This window comes from Nelumbo lutea, chromosome 4, assembly GCF_056320005.1.
Source record: "Nelumbo lutea isolate HS-2025 chromosome 4, American lotus-T2T, whole genome shotgun sequence".
In the NCBI taxonomy this organism is placed as follows: domain Eukaryota; kingdom Viridiplantae; phylum Streptophyta; class Magnoliopsida; order Proteales; family Nelumbonaceae; genus Nelumbo; species Nelumbo lutea.
The window spans coordinates 11,875,351-11,896,665 of record NC_142687.1 but is presented as its reverse complement, the minus strand read 5'-3'; the positions used below and the strand labels follow the sequence as shown (position 1 = coordinate 11,896,665).

At 39.3% G+C, this 21,315-nt stretch overlaps 1 protein-coding gene across 2 annotated transcripts; it reads right to left on the bottom strand.

The window, feature by feature from the left end:
* Positions 1 to 472: 472 nt before the first annotated feature.
* LOC148853934 (uncharacterized) lies at positions 473 to 20,643 on the bottom strand. 2 transcript variants are annotated; one of them, XM_088985568.1, is made up of 19 exons: positions 20,280 to 20,643; positions 19,389 to 19,426; positions 19,244 to 19,266; positions 18,133 to 18,239; positions 17,988 to 18,039; positions 17,821 to 17,905; positions 6,841 to 6,931; positions 5,285 to 5,323; positions 5,003 to 5,070; positions 4,820 to 4,882; positions 4,295 to 4,350; positions 4,122 to 4,195; positions 3,912 to 4,004; positions 3,729 to 3,830; positions 2,666 to 2,746; positions 2,487 to 2,578; positions 2,358 to 2,373; positions 927 to 1,040; positions 473 to 834 (listed from the first exon to the last, which is right to left on the bottom strand). In XM_088985568.1, the coding sequence occupies exons 1-19, from the start codon at positions 20,400 to 20,402 to the stop codon at positions 733 to 735; spliced, it is 1,419 nt and encodes a 472-aa protein (XP_088841694.1). In that variant the 5' UTR covers positions 20,403 to 20,643; the 3' UTR covers positions 473 to 732. The 2 variants fall into 2 exon arrangements, with proteins under 2 accessions (XP_088841694.1, XP_088841695.1); XM_088985569.1 differs by having other exon boundaries at positions 927 to 1,037.
* Between the last annotated feature and the right edge of the window lie 672 nt (positions 20,644 to 21,315).

Below are 21,315 nucleotides of genomic sequence, written 5' to 3'. Positions count from 1 at the left end.
GAGGACGGTCCTGCAAGGACCAATTCCGATATCCTAAAACTTCCTGGTGTCAAAATCAAACTTAACTAGGACAAAGTTCGAAAATTTATAGTTCACAAAAAAAAAAACTAGAAAATCAAAGAAAACAAATGACAATTTGCCTAACTGCTTGTCTAAAGCGCTGTTGATAGATGGCCAAAAAAATCCACGTAAGGATGTAAAACAGAAGTAACATGGATCAAAACTGAGATCTCCCTAAATAGGAAACAGCTTCTCTGTATGTGCAAAGGTAAGGTTGAGTACATCTGTCCCTCTCGAGACCCTGCATTGGCAAGAGCCTTGTGCATTGGGCTGTCCTATTAGATAACAGCCTAACAGGTGCAGCTAGGGTCATTACCGTCTACAACATGTCCACTGGGAACCATCCAACTCTCATAAATCTTTACCATGCTACAACCCATCATGACAAAGAAGTTTCCAGGACGAGTGACCATTTTAGGAACACTAAAGTGAATTGACTATACAAAAGTTTCCAGGACGAGTCATCAGCTATATAGTAGTTTTCGTTTACAGAGTTCAATGCATATTCTTATACTACCGATTTGATTAAAAGTCAGTCTTATCTGGCAAATATTTATAAATTATAATTTCATATGAGCATGTTTTGGATATTCTATGTGAGACTCCCGATCAATATGCATATAAGAATGCCAAAAAATAACGAACAGAGAGGTTGGGGAATTGGTTAACCCATTAAACTCGGCGTTTCTTCTTCTCTGGGGTTGGATGTACTTGTACTTTGGTCCCATATGTTCTCATCTGGAAATTTTCGAAGGCATCAGAAACTGCTTCAACCTGCAAAACAGATCCATGAATAAAATTCATGATTTAACTGCAATAGGGACAAGAAAAATCATGAATGATCTCTTCTATCGTCTTTCACAAACCAATTCAGCCTTTTTGGAGTACACCCTGACTATCATATCTTGATAGGATGCAGGCAGCAGGTGACTTATTCTATCATCCTGTATGGAAAATGAATCCTCGGTCTCATAATCCTGCTACAATACAAGTTGTTAAAACTAATATTGTGATACATAAATATGGCATTGTCTGTAGGTAAAGAAAATGTTACTTCAGATATCAATGAAAGAGGACGATAAATACATAGCCTGCATACACAACGAAAAATTGCACAAACTGTCTTTGAACATCCTGATAATGAACAGGATGCCCCCTTACAGGTTCATGTGTCTTGTATAGGATACAATATCAGCAACCATGAGGCTACGAATTCAACTAGTTAACCATGGATTTAAAAAATTGAAATTGATCACTAAGGCATGAGTAATAATAGCCTATTATCACCTGATAAACCATAAATCATAAACAACTAAGCCAGTAAATAACTAAACCAAAAGTTAAAATTTGATCTTCAGAAAAGGAATAAATAGGGTTTTGAATAGCTCCCTGGTTAAGTGAAAATACACAGAAAAAAGGGATTAAGAACCCTAGTTTACAGATCTACATATACAGGTATCAACCCAAAATAGGGTTTATGTATTTATATCAATAAATAAAGTGGGTATAACCTATTTGCCTACAGTAAAATGTTCATATATATACTTGGCCACTTGGTTGTCTAGGTATCACTTTAACAACACTAACTATAAGATAGTAGCATTCTTATGCCTGGTGGACTCGGTAACCCAGCCAAATATTTGGTATCTGCCATTTTCGTCCGAGTTGTTTTGCATATGACAGCCTAGGCAGTGTTGCATTGACACCCCATCTTTAGAGGGCTTGAGAGTTGATAGTAAGAACGAATGAGGGAATGGGATTCACTTAGCTTTCCTAAATTACTCTGTCATGCACCCAACTCAACTTATTAACTCAGCCTTAGCCCCAAGTCCAACTATTTGGAGAACACTGTCCTGCTACTATACTCTATCAAGAACAATGCTTTCTGTTAAACTACAAGTCCTTGGATCATTTTTTTTACCACTTTGTCTCATGCTTTATTTTGTCCTCTCCTTGCTCTTTTAGAGCTTTTTTTTTTTTTTTGAAATAAAACAGGAGTGCACCACATACAATGGGGGGTAGTGCGTCCCCAGGTAACTCCTCAGTGTTTGTTATGTACCCATTTATTTATTTATTTCTAAAAGGGGATTTATATCAAATAATAAGCTTTCTCTAGTTCAATAATTTGCAAGCCATTGACTTCCAGAGATTTTTCTTTGAAGCAAGTACTACAGTTAAGAGGCCAAATATGTAATATATAGGAGGTTAATATTTCTGTGAGAATATAAAAACATTAAACCCTAGTTCTAATCAAGGTAAAAAGAATTCAAGAAAAAAAAAATATGAAATTTTAGTACCTTGAAAAATTTGATGCTGGGGGAGAATATACATGCACAAAAAGAAAAGAAAAGTATTAAATATGGAGACTAGAGGTTTCACAAAAGTACACAAACTTGATAAAATCATTATCACTCTTTCTCAAGTACCTCTCAAGAGGGTTATGCCTCCCACGAGTCAAATCAATCCTGACATTACTAACAGCAACGTCTTCTTCTCTTAACATGACTTCACTAGTTTTCTACAATTGATGAAACTAGTCAGAACCTGGATAAAGGATTGGTTGTCGAATCTTGACAAAAATCATCTATACAGAAGAAACGCTTACTTGGGAACAAACTATATCTTGTGGAGTAACATCTTTGAAATGATCCAATTGATCCTTTGGAACAGCATACTCATTACAAAACTGCCATAAATAAACATAAAGCACCAAAGCACATTCTCCAAAAATTAAAAATCTATAATGAATATTTGTTCAGTAATAAAAAATCAATTCAGAACAACTCCAAGAAGTTTCTTTGTTAACACACTTTGTCCATGGACAGGTTATTTTGACCATTGTTTTGAGTACAAAAAGAAGAGGCAGAATTATGTGGAGATGTACAAGGGAAACAGTGATCTGGACAGTTTGTGAAGAGAGGAATACAAGAATATTTGGGGAGAAACGGAAGGGCAATTGAGATCAAAGCCCTAAGAGTTGCACATTGGATGAAGATACAGAAACTTTTCTCAGACTTTACAGTGGACCACTTTTTTAAGAACTAGGGGCAATAACTGGCTCTTCCTCTAGGAAACCAAAAAACCTTCAAGGTTTGGTTATCCCCATGTGGTGGTTGGATAAAATTGAACTTCGATGGCAGCAGCATGGGCAACCCTGGACCTTCAGGGATTGAGGGGGTGATAAGGGATGAGAGTGGAACGATTTGTCCTTTGTTTTCAGGTCCAATAGAAGAAGGTGATTTAGTAAGGGCAGAACTTTTGGCAGCAGTTTTTGGGGTGCAAAAAGTAAAAAAAAAAAAAAATGGAAATTGTAAGGTTGATCATTGAAGGGGATTGGAAGATAGTAGTAGGGTGGCTGATAAAGGATAGGGAGGTAGGCAGTTCAAAAATGAACTTCAATTGTCTCTCCAAAGATTTGAACATTCAAATAAGATGGGTAAGAAGATTTGCTAATTGTCTGGAAAAACAAGGAGTTCATAAACAGCAAATGTATTGGACACAATTGTAGGGTGGTGGGGTATGTGTGTAATGTAATGGCTTAGTTCAGTTGTATTCACAACCACTTGTCGTAACACGTTTTTATTTTAATCATTCAATGAAATCTTTTCCATGTCACTTATAAAAAAATAAACAAAAAAAAAGGTAAAAGTGTCAACAAACTTCAATACCTGGTACAAGTCCCTTCTACGAATACGTGAAATAATCTTCTTTGCTTCTGTCAGTTCTTGTTTTGGAGATGTTTCAATGGTCTTTAGTATTGTGTCATCTAACTGCAAATGCCCAAAGGTTCTATAAATGCCTTACGAATATATGAAAAATGAAATATAATCAATTAAATAGATGTAGTAAACCTTCCAGTATTCAGCCGGGTCATCAACATGAGAGGTAATTCCTAGACAATTATTTGTTTCTAGCAATGCATCTACAAACATAAGCTCTATTGCCTGAAAAAGAACATACCATTTTAACCATTCAGCCTTTAAACATAACAATAGAATGGGGAAAACAGATAGACGTTCTTAGATGAGTTGGAAAATATAGATTATGCCTAAAACATTTACCTTGACTTTTGCATGTGTATAGACTGTACGATACAGATCAGCTCGAGTAGCAAATAACTTGTGAATTGTGAGATCTGTAAAAATAATTAAAAATAAATAAGTACAAGGATCATAAAGTATGAAACTGAAAATTGAATTCTAAACAAAAACAGAATTCTAAAGAAAATACTTACAATCCTTAGAACGATAGCATATTTCATCGCCCAAAACCCGCATTGTTTCCATTAACCTGCAAGTGAAAAGAAAAAATGCTGATGCTAGCAAAAGCGCAATAGTTCTACCATGCCACCTGAAGATAGTAAGATAATATTTGTAAATCTTAATATAGGACAAGACGCCAGCTCTAAAGAAATGTTTTAGACTGATCCTGGCTTTGTCCCAGAAAGCTGGCTTGGTGGCAGGTTGGATGGTTTTGCTCAGTGGAATAATCAAAATGTCAAAAACCCAGACCCGGTCAGCCATCTGGGTCACCATTTCAACTGCCCAGGTAGAAAACACTAAAATCCTTTTACTTGTCACTTGTATAAAAATTCACTGGCTTTTAAGGCAATTTGGGATTAACACCTCACATTTGTAAAAGATGTCAAAATGAAGGAATAATATATTTTACCATTCACAAGTGGGTAAATCCCCAGTTTGCATGTGCAAGACTTGCTCTTATCAATAAGAATATCTAAAAACAAAATTCCAACCCATACCTCTCAAATTGAAAATTGCAGCCTAGACCACAAGCTCGGCAATCACGAGCAATGTAATCAAACCTACAAATAAAGATGTCCTTATGGTATTACTCTTGTAAGTATAAGTATCTACCATAGGAAGAGTGGGAGAAAGAGAACAGTATTCCAATAAACAAATCTCATAATTAGAATATGACCTACTTGTCAACATCTATCCCATTTCGACCATTTGCAACAATATCATACAAGAAATGCTTCTCTTTCATGCTCTGGAAAAGACAAATGATATGAATTTGCTTGATAGAAAAACACCATAGCTTAAATGTGCATGACTTGTGATATGGAGAGTTAGAACGTTCAGCAAAAATTACTTTTAAAAACACCATAGGTTAAAGTTAAAACACTTTTAAGGCCTTGGGTTTTAAGAGCACAAATCATGAAGCTTATCTGAACACAAAAGAATTTATTGTTAAAATGGCTTACCTTTGGCAGTGCAATTTCAGAGCTGGCAAGAATCATTTCCTGTCAAAATGGAAAATCAGATACACACAGATATATAATGAAACACACACATGACAATGATGTACATCTATAGTTATCTGATATAATACTGGTCTACCATGTTTAGTCCATCAAGCATCTTTTATACACAGAGCTAAGTATGAAAACAATAACCAGAAAATATAAATATGTAAAATAGTAGTGATATACATCTATAGTCATGATGGTGATGATGGAAAGATATTGAATTATGCATATAATAACAAAAATAGTAGTGAATCTAGTGATACTAATAATAACAAAGGACAAATTACATAACTAGGATGTGCAACAAAGGACCCAATGTGGATCCCTACAAATTTATATAGCAGTGGTTTGAAATAGATAGAAAGCTAACTAATATTTGGTCACATTGTAGGATGTTTGTTTAAAACTTCCAAACTCGTTATCTTACCATCCATCAGATATAAAGTTAGGAGTAGAGTTATGAAAGCATCAACAAGTCAGTTGAGGGCCATACCAATTGCATTATTAACTAGTTTGTATTCATGATGTGGTTGCATAGGGTGACTAAGCTTAGACTGGATCAACTAAACTGACAAGCAAAATAGTTATTTCAGTCAACCACAAAGGTATTTTAAAGTTTTATTTGCTACCCTTTATCCCTCATCATTTAAAACAAGTGAGAATGCACATGCAATGCATGTGATATTAATAACGAACATAAAAAGACGAGGTCTGCTTCATGTATAACCTTGATTAGGAGCTATTTTAGCAATAAACCAATAAATAGATGGCACATAAGATTCATAACATCAAAAGGTCCATACTAACAGGAAAAATAGTATAGGTGTGTTCAAGAGTGAGAAACAAGACATCAAGATCAAGTGCCAAAATGAAGGCAATAGTATCTTCACAATGATTCATCAAACAAAAGTTCACACTCAGACCAGACAAACACAAGGAGTAGAGGATAATGCACAGAGTTAGCATAGAACTTCAGAGAACTTGGCTTTTCTTTAGTTCAAAGAAAGCAAGTAGCCACAGTATGATAAATGATGAAATGACCACAGCTTGTGCCTCCATGAAATGAGATAAGGCTACCAATCAATGTTATCAAACCGCTGTTGACCCGGATGGTTGGACTGTTCAGCCCAGGAACCGTCCAGGTAACCGGTTCCGCTTTACCCCAAACTCGGTCCCTGGCCAAAAACCGTTCATTCGAACCAAACGGTCAAACCATCATCCCGGAAACTGGTGGCCAGAAAGGTTCTGGTTCCGGGTCATTTTTTAAAACATTGCTACTAATAAAAGACAAATAGAATTCGGGCATAAATCTTAATGTATTTGCATGCATGTCTGAATGCATTTACATGAATTTCTGCATATGAGATAACTATATATATTTTAATAACAGAAAAGGCAATGGTTGATGACAGAAGGAGAAAACCCTCATAAATTAAAGCTAAAGAAAATTAACAGATATTGTCTTCAAAGAGAACAGGGCTGCAGCAGATGAACACTAAAAATCAGCTTACTTTCACTCTTTTAAGGCTTTGAGAATCAATTTCAATATTGTGTTCATCAACAATGTAGTCAACCATCCTCACTGACATTTCTTCATGAGACCTGGACAAGTGAGAAATAATTGAAAACCATCTCCAAAATAGCAGTAATACAGTGTCGACGAAACTACTCAAGGTGGGACAATATTTATTAAGAAACAAGTCAGAAATAATTGAAAACCATCTCCAAAATCACAAATGAATACAAGATTCCAAATTTCCAATGCTGTAAGTTGCAAAATTATCGAGGTTTCAACTAATAATTTTTTTATAAGTAAAATAAATTTTATAATCACTTCAAATAAGCATTGCAAGCATCCCTTAGAGAGGCACGAGATGCTACCTCTCCCAATATCCGTTGCCAATTACAATTGAGCTCACCCCTTGTTTATCTAGGTTTCAACTAATAGTTCATAAAAGGACAATTAAAGGCATCAACTAAATTGGTTAAAAACTGTACTTAAAGTTTCACAAATCTTATTCATTAATAAAGCATATTGTTATTGATAAAAAAAAAAATGGATAAAAACTAATGAGCCAAGCTGTTGTAATTTGTATAAAAAACAACTTACAATCCACACACAGGATTTTTTTATCAGAAACGATAACTTTCATTAGAGATAAATTAAACTGAAATACAGAATTCAACCCTTATCAGAAAAGGTTGATCCAATAAACATCAAACATTACAGCACTGCCCAATAAAGACTCTCCCTTACAGTCCCTTGTTTTGCTAAGGCGTCAGCAAAACCATTTGCTGATCTCCTTACCCACTTAAAACAAACACCCACCTCCCTTGTTATGCTAAGAATTTCCCTTATCAGCTGTCTATATTGCCAAATTCCCAGCTGCCCTAATTGCATCCACCCAATTACCAACTTGGAGTCTCTCAATCTGCTATAGCCCCAATTGTTTGGCCAGTTTTACACCTTGATGTAGTGCCAAGATTTCTGCTCTTAAGGAATCTCTAACTCCTATTGGACCTTAAAACAAAGCCATTATCTTGCCTTCATTATCTCTGAAAACACCTCCTATACCAAATGGGCCTGGATTACCTATAGAGCCTCCATCAAAGTTCAATTTCACCCTTTGTTGTGGGGACCAAACTTCCGATATCATAGCTGTTGAGTGGGCCGACTTGTGTTTAGTTTATTTTCTTTTAAATGAAGATGTTGTTGGGCCTTGGGCCCATTAGTTTTTATTTTTTAAAGAGCTGTAATTACTTAGTTTGAGTTGCCGCCCTATTAAGGGCATCTTTGTAATATCTCATACTTAAGTTAATTATAAATAGAATGAGGGGCTGGTGGCTAGGGTTATGTTAATCAATCCTAGTCGACCTTCTTCTCTTTTCTTCCCTTTCCTCTGTCTCTTGCTGAAATCCCCAACTTTCTACTCTTCCATTCACAAGAAGCTTGGCCGAAATCAGCACATAAGGTTTTCTACTTGGTATCAGAGCAGGTTGATGGTTCTTGAAGAGATTCATTCCTGCAGCCCTAGATTGGCCGACTACATGGAGATTTAAGAGGCTGATCGAAGCTTTCAGATAAGCCCAGTTTTTGGATTTTCTTGATGGATTTGTATGCCCTGTAGTTGGTCTAGGGTTTCTCATCAGAATCAGGAAAAACTTGAGAAAGGGGAAGAGTCCTGATTTTGTTGGACTCTTCAATTTTGACCTAGGTAGTGGCGCCCTATTTTTTTAGGGTTCCTCTGGATTTTTTGTAAGGGGCGATTCAAGTTCCATGTGGTTTGGAGGCCTCTAGAGAGGGCAGTTGCTTCTTCTCTCTCTTCTCCCCATTCCACCGAAAAGGAATCTTTCGTGGGAAGAAAGTCCAGGACACCAAAGGAGTGTCGTTGGTTCCAGAAGGTATTCTGTTTATTCTTGTTGCATTTTTTAGCTGTTTTTTGTACCTCTTTGAGACACATGGAGGGACATAGAGTTGAATATAAGCCCGGGAATGAAATGGGACCAGTGGAAGGAGGAGTTGGAGACCCCTTCGGAGTTTGAACCATTACTACAGTTAGGTTGGATGGTACAAATTACTTGGAATTGTCCCAATCTGCAAAGATGGCCATTGGGGCTCGTGGAAAATTGGAGTATATTACTGGTGAAGAGGTAAAACCCGAAACTAGCAACTCCCGGTGGGTGCAAGAAAATTATATGGTAATGACATGGTTGTGTAATTCTATGGTGCCACATATAAGTAAAAACCTTTTTATGGGCAAACACTGCTAAGGAGATATGGGATGGGGTTGCAGAGACCTATTCACAGAAGGAGAATGCTGCTAGGGCTTATCAACTGAGAAATCAGATTATTGCTACTAGGCAGGGAGATAGATCTGTTGCAGCTTATTTCTCAGTCCTTAAGACCTTGTGGCAGGAGATTGACCATCTAGAGACCTTTGCTTGGGAAACCACCAAGGATGTAGCTACCTATCAAAGACACTTAAAGAAGTATAGGGTGTTCGAATTCCTTGCTGGCCTTAACCCTGAGTATGACATTGCACGACAGCATCTTCTTTCCAGGGACAGTGTCACTCTCTCCCAAGCATATGCATTCGTGTCAGGAGAGGAGTGCAGGAGGGATGTAATGATGAAGAATCTCATGTCTGATCAATCTGATATGGTAAGTGCTATGAAACCTAAACAAAATGGCAATGAGAGCAAGAAGGAAGACAAAAGGGACTTAGTCTGTGACTACTGTAAGAAACTGAAGCATACAAGAGATACTTGTTGGAAGCTTCACCCACATCTTGTGCTGACCAAATTGAAGAATAAGAAAGGAAATGCACATATGGCAGTTACTGGTAACACTCCGGCCCCCCCTACTACAGCTGCCTTGGAGTCTGTTGCAGCTGCTGCAGTAAGGGCCGAGCTTGAGAGGTTTGGGTTACTTCTAAATCAGAGGGATACAGCTAGTTCCAATTCAGCCGCAACCGGACAACAAGGTACAGGTAGCACAGGTGGAACTCACTCTACCTCCCTTGCCCACACAGGTGGTCCACATGTCACTGCAAACTATGTTTCTGCTTCAAGTAAGGAGAGATCTCTTTGGATTATAGACTCTGGAGCCTCAGAGCACATGACCCATTGCTCCACCATTTTCTCCTCTTACCAGCTCAGTTCTGGCAGAGATAGGGTCTCCACAGCTGATGGATCCCATGTTCCTATTGCTGGGAAGGGATCTGTCAAAATTAATGATTCCATTTGTTTACCCTCTGTCCTCCATGTTCCTAGATTGAACACCAACTTGTTATCTATTAGTAGTTTGACTAAGAACCTGAACTACTCAGTAATTTTTTCTCCTAGACATTGTATTTTGTAGGATCTGGATTCAAAGAGGACAATTGGGAGTGGTCGTGAAGTGAATGGAATCTACCTCCTGGATACTTTTCCAATTCACCAAAGTCATCATGTTTGCAAGGACAGTGAGTCAAAACTAGTGGATCAGATTATACTTTGGCATAATCGTCTGGGTCATTTATCATTTTCTTCTTTAAGTGCTTTGTCTCCAAAATTGTTTGAGTCTATGAGTCTGTCAAGGTTGAAGTGTGAAGGTTCTGAACTTGAAAAGCATTGTAGACACTCTTTTAAACCAAGTAATAAAAGATGTTCTTCTCCTTCTGATGTTATTCATTCGGATATGTGGGGCCCTTATCATGTTCCCTCTATGGGCGGCTATCGCTATTTTCTCCTATTTGTGGATGATTTCTCTCGATATTCTTGGATTTACTTGATGAAATCACATGATGAGGTACCATCCTTGGTGAGGCAATTCCATCAGATGGTATTAACACAGTTTGGAACTAGAATCAAGATGTTCAGATATGACAATGCTAGGGAATATTTTGAGAGACATCTTGCCTCATATATGTTGGAGTATAGTGTTGTCCATCAGAGTAATTGCTCCTACAGTCCACAGCAGAATGGTGTTGCAGAGAGAAAGAACGAATACATTGTTGAGACGGCAAGAAGCATGATGATCACAGCGACAGTTCCAATTCGTTTTTGGGGTGATGTTGTTCTCACTGCATTATATCTGATTAACAGGATGCCCTCTCGTATACTTGGATTCAGCACTCCATTCAGCCTTCTTTTTCTTCAGGGGGAGATATTTCATATTCCTCTAAGGGTGTTTGGGTGTGTCTGCTTTGCGCATATTCTTGGCCCTTACCGTTCGAAGCTTGATCCCACGGCAAAGAAATGTGTCTTCCTTGGATATGCAGAGAATCAGAAAGGGTACCGTTGCTATGATCCAGTCTCTGGGAACCGATTTGTTACTATGCACATCACCCTTTTTGAATCTACATACTTCTTCTCAAGGAATCCTTCTCGGTGGAGTGTTTTGAGGAAGTAAGTCAGCAGTCTATCCCTCTCCCAGTTCCAATTCCTGTGTCTACTACTATGCTTGACAACCATCCGATGTCACCTACCTTGCCACCCTCTTTGCGTTCTGTCTCACAGTATCACTCACAGCAGAGACTTCATAAGGAGGTTGATTCCACTACAGCAGAATTCACACCACTTCTTGTCAATCCCTTGGAGACTCCAGATTCGGCTGATACAGATCCAGGTATTCCTCTTGATCCCTCTACTATTTTAGTTCCCATTAGTCCCACTAACACTGTTACAGATAACCTTGATCTCCCTATTGCTCTTAGAAAAGGGAAACGGAAGTGCACTGCTCATTGCATATCACAATACTTATCCTACAATGGACTTTCCCCTTCCTACCGTGCTTTTCTCTCTTCTCTTGATTCTGTGTCTATACCCAAGGGTGTTAGTGAGGCTCCCTCCAAACCCGAGTGGAAGGAAGCTATGCAAGAAGAGATGGAAGCTTTGATTAAGAATCAGACATGGGAGATTGTGGACCTACCAGAAGGCAGGGAGACAGTTGGATGCAGATGGGTTTACATAATAAAGTATAAGGCAGATGGAAGCATAGAGAGGTACAAGGCAAGACTTGTTGCAAAAGGATACACACAGACCTATGGCATTGATTATCTAGAGACTTTTGCACCAGTTGCAAAGATGACCTCTGTTCGGATACTCCTTTCTCTTGCTACTTCATACTCTTGGCCCTTGTTTCAACTGGATGTGAAGAATGCTTTCCTAAATGGGGATCTGCAAAAAGAGGTGTATATGGACCTTCCAGCTGGTTTTTATTATAATGATAAAAAGGGAAAGGTATGCAAGCTGAAGAAGTCACTATATGGCTTGAAACAATCCCCCAGAGCATGGTTCGACAGATTCAGAAAGGCCCTGATTGTTTTTTGCTACACTCAAACTCAATCTGATCACACCTTGTTTGTGAAGCGCAGGGGATCCTTGGTGTCAATCCTAGTTGTTTATGTGGATGATATTGTTGTCACTGGGAATGATCTGAGTGAGATTGATAGTCTGAAGAGGAACCTGCATAAGGAATTTGAGATTAAGGACCTTGGAGAACTGTGATACTTCTTAGGCATTGAAGTTGCAAGATCGAAACATTAATTTTTCTCTCTCAAAGGAAGTATGTCTTGGACCTTCTCCAAGAAACAGGGAAACTTGGAACAAAGGTAGCTAGCACCCCCATTGATCAGAACCATAGAATTTGTGCATCAGAAGGTGAACCAGTAAAGGACCTTGGGAGGTACCAAAGACTTGTGGGTCGGCTACTATACTTATGCATGACAAGACCGGACATCTCCTATGCAGTAAGTGTAGTGAACCAATACATGCATGCTCCACGAGACCAGCACTGGAAGGCAATTGACAGGATCCTTGCTTATCTGAAGGGACATCCAGGCAGAGGCATATTGTTTACTGATCATTGACAACTCAAGCTAGAGATCTATACAGATGCAAACTAGGCAGGATGCCTCGATGACAGAAGATCAACTTCAGGAGTGTGCACCCTAGTTGGGGGTAACCTAGTCTCATGGAAGAGTAAAAAACGAACAGTTGTGGCAAGATCAAGTGCAGAAGCCGAATATAGGGCCATGGCACATGGAGTTTCAGAACTTCTCTGGATCCGTTCTCTGTTGGAAGAAATCGGTGTTCAGGCAAAAGAACCTATGATGCTATACTGCGATAACCAGGCAGCAATTAATATTGCTCATAATCCAATCCAGCATGACCGAACTAAGCACATTGAAGTAGATAGACATTTTATCAGAGAAAGGGTAACTTCTGGAGAAGTTTGTCTTCCATACATTTCTTCTGATATGCAACTTGCTGATGTCCTCACAAAAGACGTTGCAAAGAATAAGCTGGAGCATGATCTACGCAAGTTGGGGATGTATGACATCTACTCCCAACTTGAGGGGGAATGTTGAGTGGGTCGACTTGTGTTTAGTTTATTTTCTTTTAAATGAAGATGTTGTTGGGCCTTGGGCCCATTAGTTTTTATTTTTTAAAGAGCTGTAATTACTTAGTTTGAGTTGCCGCCCTACTAAGGGCATCTTTGTAATATCTCATACTTAAGTTAATTATAAATAGAATGAGGGGCTGGCGGCTAGGGTTATGTTAATCAATCCTAGTCGACCTTCTTCTCTTTTCTTCCCTTTCCTCTGTCTCTTACTAAAATCCCCAACTTTCTACTCTTCCTTTCACAAGAAGCTTGGCCGAAATCAGCACATAAGGTTTTCTACTATAGCTTTGGAAGTAATAGTAGATGCCACAATACCCCAACTTCTATAAATGTCTTCAACTGAGAAATCCTTTAAAAGATCACAGGATTTCAACCAATGGATAACCTTAGTAGTTATTCCTTCCACAACATCTTCCTTGGATCTACAACTGCCTTTAAATATCCTATTGTTTCTTTCCTCCCACATTGACCACAATACAGCAGCTCTAGTGGCTCTCCACATAATCCTTCCACGAACCGTTGCTTGCTTGTAAAAAGCTGGATCAAAGAGGTTCACTACGCTCGAGGAGTGAGTCCACCTGTATCCAAAGAGAGAAGAGAACCAAACCAAGACCAAATAAAGAACACAAAGAGACATGAGATTAGTAAATGTGAAATTGTCTCACCAGAACCCAAACAGAGACAACAAACATGGGGGGGAGAGGCACATATTTGGCCTCTTTTTCTGCAATAAATCCAAGGTGTTGATTTTTTGGAGTACCACTTCCCAACAAAAGGCTTGAATTTTAGAGGGTACGGGGCTACCCCACACCTCCTTTGAAGGGAAATTCTTTACAAGGTTAGAGGTCTAAAGCAAAACGTTATAGAAAGAAGAGCAATTGAAGAAACCAAAAGGGGAAGGTTTCCAAATTCTGCTATCTCTACAGGACTGATCAAGAAAGACTCCCCCTAACTGAGTGATCAAATCATCAACCATCCCCATTTCAGAATCCCTTAGACCTCTTCTAAAGCCCAAATCCCAGGAGTTATCAACAAACACTGAAGATATCACTTTTCTTTTGTTTTCAGACAAGGAGTAAATAGAAGGAAATCTATCTCTAAGGGAATTTTCACCAACCCAAACATTTTCCCAAAACAAGACTTTATTTCCAGCTTAGACATCATATTTGAAATAAGGAAGCATAAGAGGCAAAATACCTTGAATAGCTTTCCAAGGAGAACACTGAGAAGCCCTAGGGTCGAGTCTTGCATCCCAACTGTTATCTACCAATCCATGAATACTAGCAATCACTCTATACCAAAGTTTGTCTTGTTCCATTAGTAGTCTCAAAAACCATTTCCCCAGCAAAGCCGTGTTTCTTAATCTTATATTTCCTAACCCAAGGGAAATTTGGAACACTGAGAGGCTCTTTAAGGGAAATTTGGGAAACCACAAGAAATACCATCATCATTAATAATTCCAAATTTTATTTTCCCACCAGCTTCAACCTTCCAATTAGGAACTTATCTCTATCGGACATGGTATTCAATACTTTCTAAAGAAAATTTACTAAAGATTAAAGAGGCATTGAAAAGCGCAATTATTGTTCTGACATCATTACTGGTTATACAAGAAAAGTGCCAATTATATAGTCACAAATTGAAGTATAAACCCCTTGCCAGCAATAAATAAATAATTCACAAGGCTGTTTTGTATGGCAATGTAAATTGAGTTGCAGGATGGAAGGAAATTGCTACTTTCTGGATTTCAATGTATTGTTCCAAGAATCAAGCAGTACAAAATCCAGAGACTAATGGTCATTTTTCTGTGTTTTCACTAGTTCCAACAATTTTTTTAATACATTTTGGGGAGACCATTTGAGAAGCTTCTGATTTTGTGTGAAAAAGATTTTGCTTCTGTTTCTGCACCCTGAGTCAAAACACAACCTGAATTTTTTGAAATATAATAACAAATTCATTATCAAAAAGGCAGCAAGAAGATCCAATTTTCCACCATGTTGATCAGAATCTATTAATTTGGACTTGATTCCATGAAAACAATGTTACGATTGAATGGCAGGATTCTCACTTTGAGAATATTATTTTTAAGATCATCTTTTTGAAGTTTTTAATATGATTTGATGTAACCGTTTTCAGCCACGTACCAATGTTTTGTGATGTAAAATTTTTTGGCAAAGTACCTCGTTATTCGACCCAGTGGTGGCGTGCCTTAGTGACGAGCTACTTGGTGACGAACTCCCTGGGGGAGAACTGCTTGGTGACTAACTGCTTGGTGGCGAACTGCCTTGGTGGCGAACTCCCTGGTGGCGAACTGCCTGGGGGCGAACTGCCTTGGTGGCGAACTGCCTTGGTGGCGAACTGCCTGGGGGCAAACTGCCTTGGTGGCGAACTACCTGGGGGCGAACTCCCTGGTGGCGAACTGCCTGGGGGCGAACTGCCTTGGTGGCGAACTGCCTTGGTGTTGAACTGCCTGGTGGCGAACTGCCTTGGGGCGAACTGCCTTGGTGGCGAACTGCCTGGTGGCGAACTCCCTGGTGGCGAACTGCCTGGGGGCAAACTACCTTGGTGGCGAACTACCTGGGGGCGAACTCCCTGGTGGCGAACTGCCTGGGGGCGAACTGCCTTGGGGCGAACTGCCTTGGTGGCGAACTGCCTGGTGGCGAACTGCCTTGGTGGTGAACTGCCTGGGGGCGAACTACCTTGGTGGCAAACTGCCTGGGGGCGAACTGCCTTGGTGGCGAACTGCCTGGGGGCGAACTGCCTGGTGGCGAACTCCCTGGTGGCGAACTCCCTGGTGGCGAACTACCTGGGGACGAACTGCCTGGGGGCGAACTGCCTGGCGAACTCCCTACTAGGCGGTCGATGCCTTAGAGAATGTTGGAGCTCCTCGGTGCGGCGCAATCCGACTGCCCTCAGCATGAGGTGGTCTTCTTTCCTTTGTAGACTGCGGGAGATGAGGGACCTACGAGAACTTCATCTTTTCCTCCTCTTTGTAGGTGGCGGGAGCTGAGAGACCTGCGAGAACTCCATCTTTTCCTCCTCTTTGTAGGTGGCGGGAGCTAAGGGACCTCCGAGAACTCCATCTTTTCCTCCTCCTTGTAGGTGGTGGGAGCTGAGAGACCTCCGAGAACTCCATCTCTTCCTCCTCCTTGTAGGTGGGGGAGCTGAGGGACTTCCGAGAACTGCATCTTTTCCTCCTCTTCGTAGGCGGCGGGAGCTGAAGGACCTGCGAGAACTAAATCAGAGGTCCCGGGGGTACTTTCCCGGTGGGGGCTCTCCGATGCTTAAGTTAGCACTCTTATTGTAGAGAGCTTTGAAGATAATATGAGAGATCTAGAGAACAGGGTTACTTCCCTTTCTTTTTCATCCCCTTCCCCTTTGGGGGGTGAGGTCTTTATATACCGGAGTCCTCGCGGGTTAGGTGGGTGAAAAGCCTCCAAACGGTAAGACTCGTCGCATCCTGTCAGAACCGGGGTACGGTGGTGAACTCCGAGAGGTCGTCAGGCTGGCGCTTGTGTCAGGCGGCCAGGTCGGCACCTGGGCCGGGTTGTCAGAGGGGTGCCTGCGTCAGTCGGCGGGTCATTGTCTAGGCCAGGTCGTCAGGTCGGCGCCTGTGTCAGTCGGCGGGTCAGTGTCTAAATCAGGTCGTCAAGTTGGCGCCTTGGCCGGATCATGCGCTAGGCTGGTCCAGGTCGGCCAGGTCGCGCAGGTCGTGCGCAGTTCGCACAGGCCGCGTGCCGCGCGCGCGCGCCGCGCAGGTCGCGCCAGGCCGGCCAGACTGGTGCCCGGGTGGGTCACCAACTTCGTAAGTTTGTTGGCTGGGTGTTTTCCTAGTTGTCACGAGGTGCCACGTGTCACAATTTTACTGGAGGGCCAAATCTGCCCTCATTATGATTGATGATGTGCCATGAATTTGACCTCAAAAGAGGTATTTAACTGCAGAAATGATTCAAGAGGTAGTGAGACAGAATTCACATAGGTTATACTAGATAATTCTTCATTACACAGTACACATATCATACAGTATGTAAGTGACGCATTGGCAATCTACTTGAGGTCTCAATCAAGCTTAATGCCGACAGCATGCTTTGATGAGACAAGTGCAACTTTAACCTTGAATACAAAAAAAGCAAGTGCAGAAGCATGCACTTGAGGTTTTGGTTCTATGTCATTAAAACCATGAAGTGGCAGCTGCCCACATGACAAATTAAACACTAGTGCCTCCTCTACAAGAGAAAGACAATAAACATCAGATCTGAACAATACAGATATGGGTGAGAAACATTATCTATTAGATGGTTATCCTTATGTCTTGAGATTTACAACCACAAAAGATAATGCAAAATAGGCGGAGGCATTTTTTTGGTCAAAAAGCTTAGGTAATCAGTGAATAAAAATAAAGCCTCCATTCCCTTGAATGTGTCTTTTTTTACCACCAAAATAGGAGACATTAGATTGACAAGTCTTGGTTCTGATCTTCTGGGCATTACAATTGCTGATGTGCTATGTGAGAAAAACATTGGAGTTGAGGACATACAACACACACACACACACATTGGAAACATTAAATGAAATTATATTGTGTAAAGGAGGCGGGAATCACCATTTAGCACCATTAAGAACCCGAGGAAGAAATGCACGCTCAAACAAATGGCTGAAAGGCCCATGCCCTATATCATGAAGTAGCCCTAGAAATAGAAACAAAGACAAAATAGATGGATCCAGATCATTCAAAACAAGGTAGTTTAACAGCAAATACATTTAAAGTACCTGCAATCTTCACTGTTTGTAAATCAAAGCAATCAATTCCCAGCTCTGAGCCCTACAAGGATGTGACAAGTATCCAAAGAATATTTTCAAGAATGTCTGGGTTCTGCAATGAGAATGAGCAGAGCATGTAGAAGCAGTTCCATACTTGATGAGTTTGAAGCTTCGTAACTGCTTCACCAGCAAGCCAATACACCCCCAGTGAATGTTCAAACCGAGAATGTACAGCTCCTGGATAAACCATGTACGCCAGACCTGAAAGATACATGAAATTCTGTAAGAGTTTGCTGACAGAAACCAAATTAAGAAAGAAACATTTATGTTCTAACTGTACAGAACAGAACAATGTATTAGGTGCCTACCATGTGCTGAAAATTAGCAATAGCTATGAAATTGGCTGGATTCCGTTCTTCAATTAATTTATGTATTAATAAATCTAGATAAAAATATGTAAATGGAGTTCATGACATCATTTCCAGCATATTCAGTGTTATTTGTTAGGTTTTAATCTTCCAAAATCCAATAAAGCCTAAGCTCAAATACTGTTTTCAATTTTTCAATGGGTACCAAAACACTTAGCATTGATCAAGATGGCACGTGTTGAAAAACTAAGGCTCAGTTTGGAAGCAGTACAAATGCAAATATGTACAGCATAAATACATAAAAAATAATACAAAATATACGGTTTTGCACTCTACATATTTGCATTTGTACTCCTTCCAAATGCAGCCTAATTAAATAAATGAAATCCTAAAATCAGAATGTATTCACTCAGCTACGGATACGCTTTGCACACTTCAGTAGTCCACACTTGATCCACATATGCAGACTTTAAGACTTATCTCTTAAAACACCAATAGAAGTATATTTGTCCTTGCAAGCATGGCAACAACAAAAGTTCACACAACTGATAGCATGATTTAAATGTTAAGTGCGGTAAATATGGTAAAGATATTAAAAAAATCTGCAATTGTTTAACCTATTTGAAATTCTTGCTACTATGATATTTTATCAAATGCACGTAAAGCATGCCAGAAGCAAAAGACATATTAATAAGGCATTTGAGATATTTGCATCTCACCTTCAAGGTCCAGGGCCACTATCCATATTTGGGGTGATAAAGTAAAACATAAGGCAAATTTAAGTGAACAAATAACATAAAAAGGAAGGACAACATGGATACAAACTACAGAGCATTCAAACCTTAACTAAATTATTATTCCTGACAATGGGTTTCAAAGAAGATACTTTAAACTCACCAAGTTGCTTTAGATCACGAAGCCTGCAATTTTGGAATTACATAATGTAAGATGATTTACTATAATTAAAATAACTGAGAAAGACTCGGAGAATAATCAAAAAGGAAAGAAATCACAAATCATTTAAGAAAAGAAATACGCTTGCCTCTGAAATTGTTCAGTGTCAATAAACCTCAATGAGAGCTGCAACCATCCAAAAAATATTAATCAATTTTAGTTGTGCAACTATCCGCAAGTCTAGGTTAAGAGTACTTCTACATCAATGAATTAAAAAATGCTGGTGGGCAATTATACAAATAAAAATACAAAAACTATTAATCCATATATTATCTGCTCATCATTAACAGAGGAGGCAGATACAAAACTTAAGCTGAAATGTCACAAAGTGGCAGTTGAGCTCGCGAAGAACCTATCAGAGATACTTAAACTAACACCATAAATGATTGAACCAATGGGGGGTGAAACATCATGATTAAAATCGGAAAACAATAAGGAGAAGAAATTATCCGGTACATATAACTACTGAGTTACATTTAGACAGCCAGCTAAAGCTTGCGTAGGAGATCTCCTTCGCAAAAGCATTTAAAAAATAGATGGCCATGTTAAGTGTTTTCAGTTCTTCATTGACCTGTTCTATCATTTTTTTATTAAAATATTCTTTTCGTTGGGAGTAAATTTGATTTGTTTTAAATTTCTAAATGAATGCTTTCGTTTTTCACAGTATATTTCAATTTCTAGAAGTGATGTTCTTATTCTTGAATATCTTATAAATTCCTTTTTCTCGAAAACCATCCACGTCTACAAATAGCCAACATTCTAATTCCAATTAAGTTAACTTAAAAGGAAAAACGCTTCACTGTAAGGCAGCTTTACATGTCAATAACTGACAAAGTTTTTCGCAATCTTGTCAAATGAAAAACAGACAAAAGCTACAAAAGAAAAGAGAGAAAGGAAAAAAGCAAAAAAAAAGGTCCTGAAACAAATCCAATGTAAAGAAGGTGGATTAAAATCTGAAGTTCGACGCCGAAACTCATACCGGATCAAGAGTGATGGTTCCGTGGACGTTATCAAGGACGTGTTTCGAAAATCTTCGATCATGCGCGGATGCAAAGCTGAGTTTCTGCGAGAGTGGGAGCTCTTCGTTGCAAAAGGCTCCCATCCTTACTCTGCTACAGGGTTCAGAGACGAGAAAGAGAGAGTGAAGGGTTCGTGAATGACCACCGGTAGAACGAGACTTCACAGGATTCAGGGATTTGTGTGAGAGTTGACGTGGACTAAACGAGAGCGACACTGGGCGATTAGAGTTCGTGAAATGAAGGAAAAAATGGGAAGGAATGGGAACGAAGAAGCGTGAGAAGCTTTGTATTGGAGTGGCTGCGAAGGAGGCAATATGCCGCCAAAAGCGTTGTTTTTTACTTATTATTATTTTTTTTTAATATGTGCGTGCGGACGAACCAGGAATTAGGAATGTTCTCTCCGAATTGGATATGGGAACATTTCTGCAGTTGTGCTCAGCACTAATCACTACCATGTACGTTTCAAATGCCAAAAATAACCTCAGATATTACTTTGTTTTCTAGAGGTGCAACTTGGACCGGGTCACTCAAACCCAATTTCAGGTTGGTTCGGGCTAAAATTTTGAGTTAGGTTTACGAATTTACGATTAACAAAACGAAAAATCCTGACCGACACTTAGCGTTTTAGCATTTTGTTAGTTAAATTTCATGGGATATTCCTTTAAATATTTATAAAACCTCAAATTACCCTATAATATTTTGAGGGGGAATACAGTCTACTTAATCCAATATATTATTTATTTATTTATTTATTTATTTTATGAAACCATTTCGTCTTTTTAACTTACAATTTTAATAAAAAAAATCTAGCTCTCAGAAGATTTTTTGGACAAATTTTCATCTTGAGAATAAATAAAAATGATTGATTAATTAATTTGTGCTTTAAAATGATTATTTCATCATTTTGATATTTGTTGTTGGTAGATCATTAAAAATCTCAACTGAACAATTTTGGTAAGTTTACTTTCACCTATAATTTTATTTTTCTAATCTGTA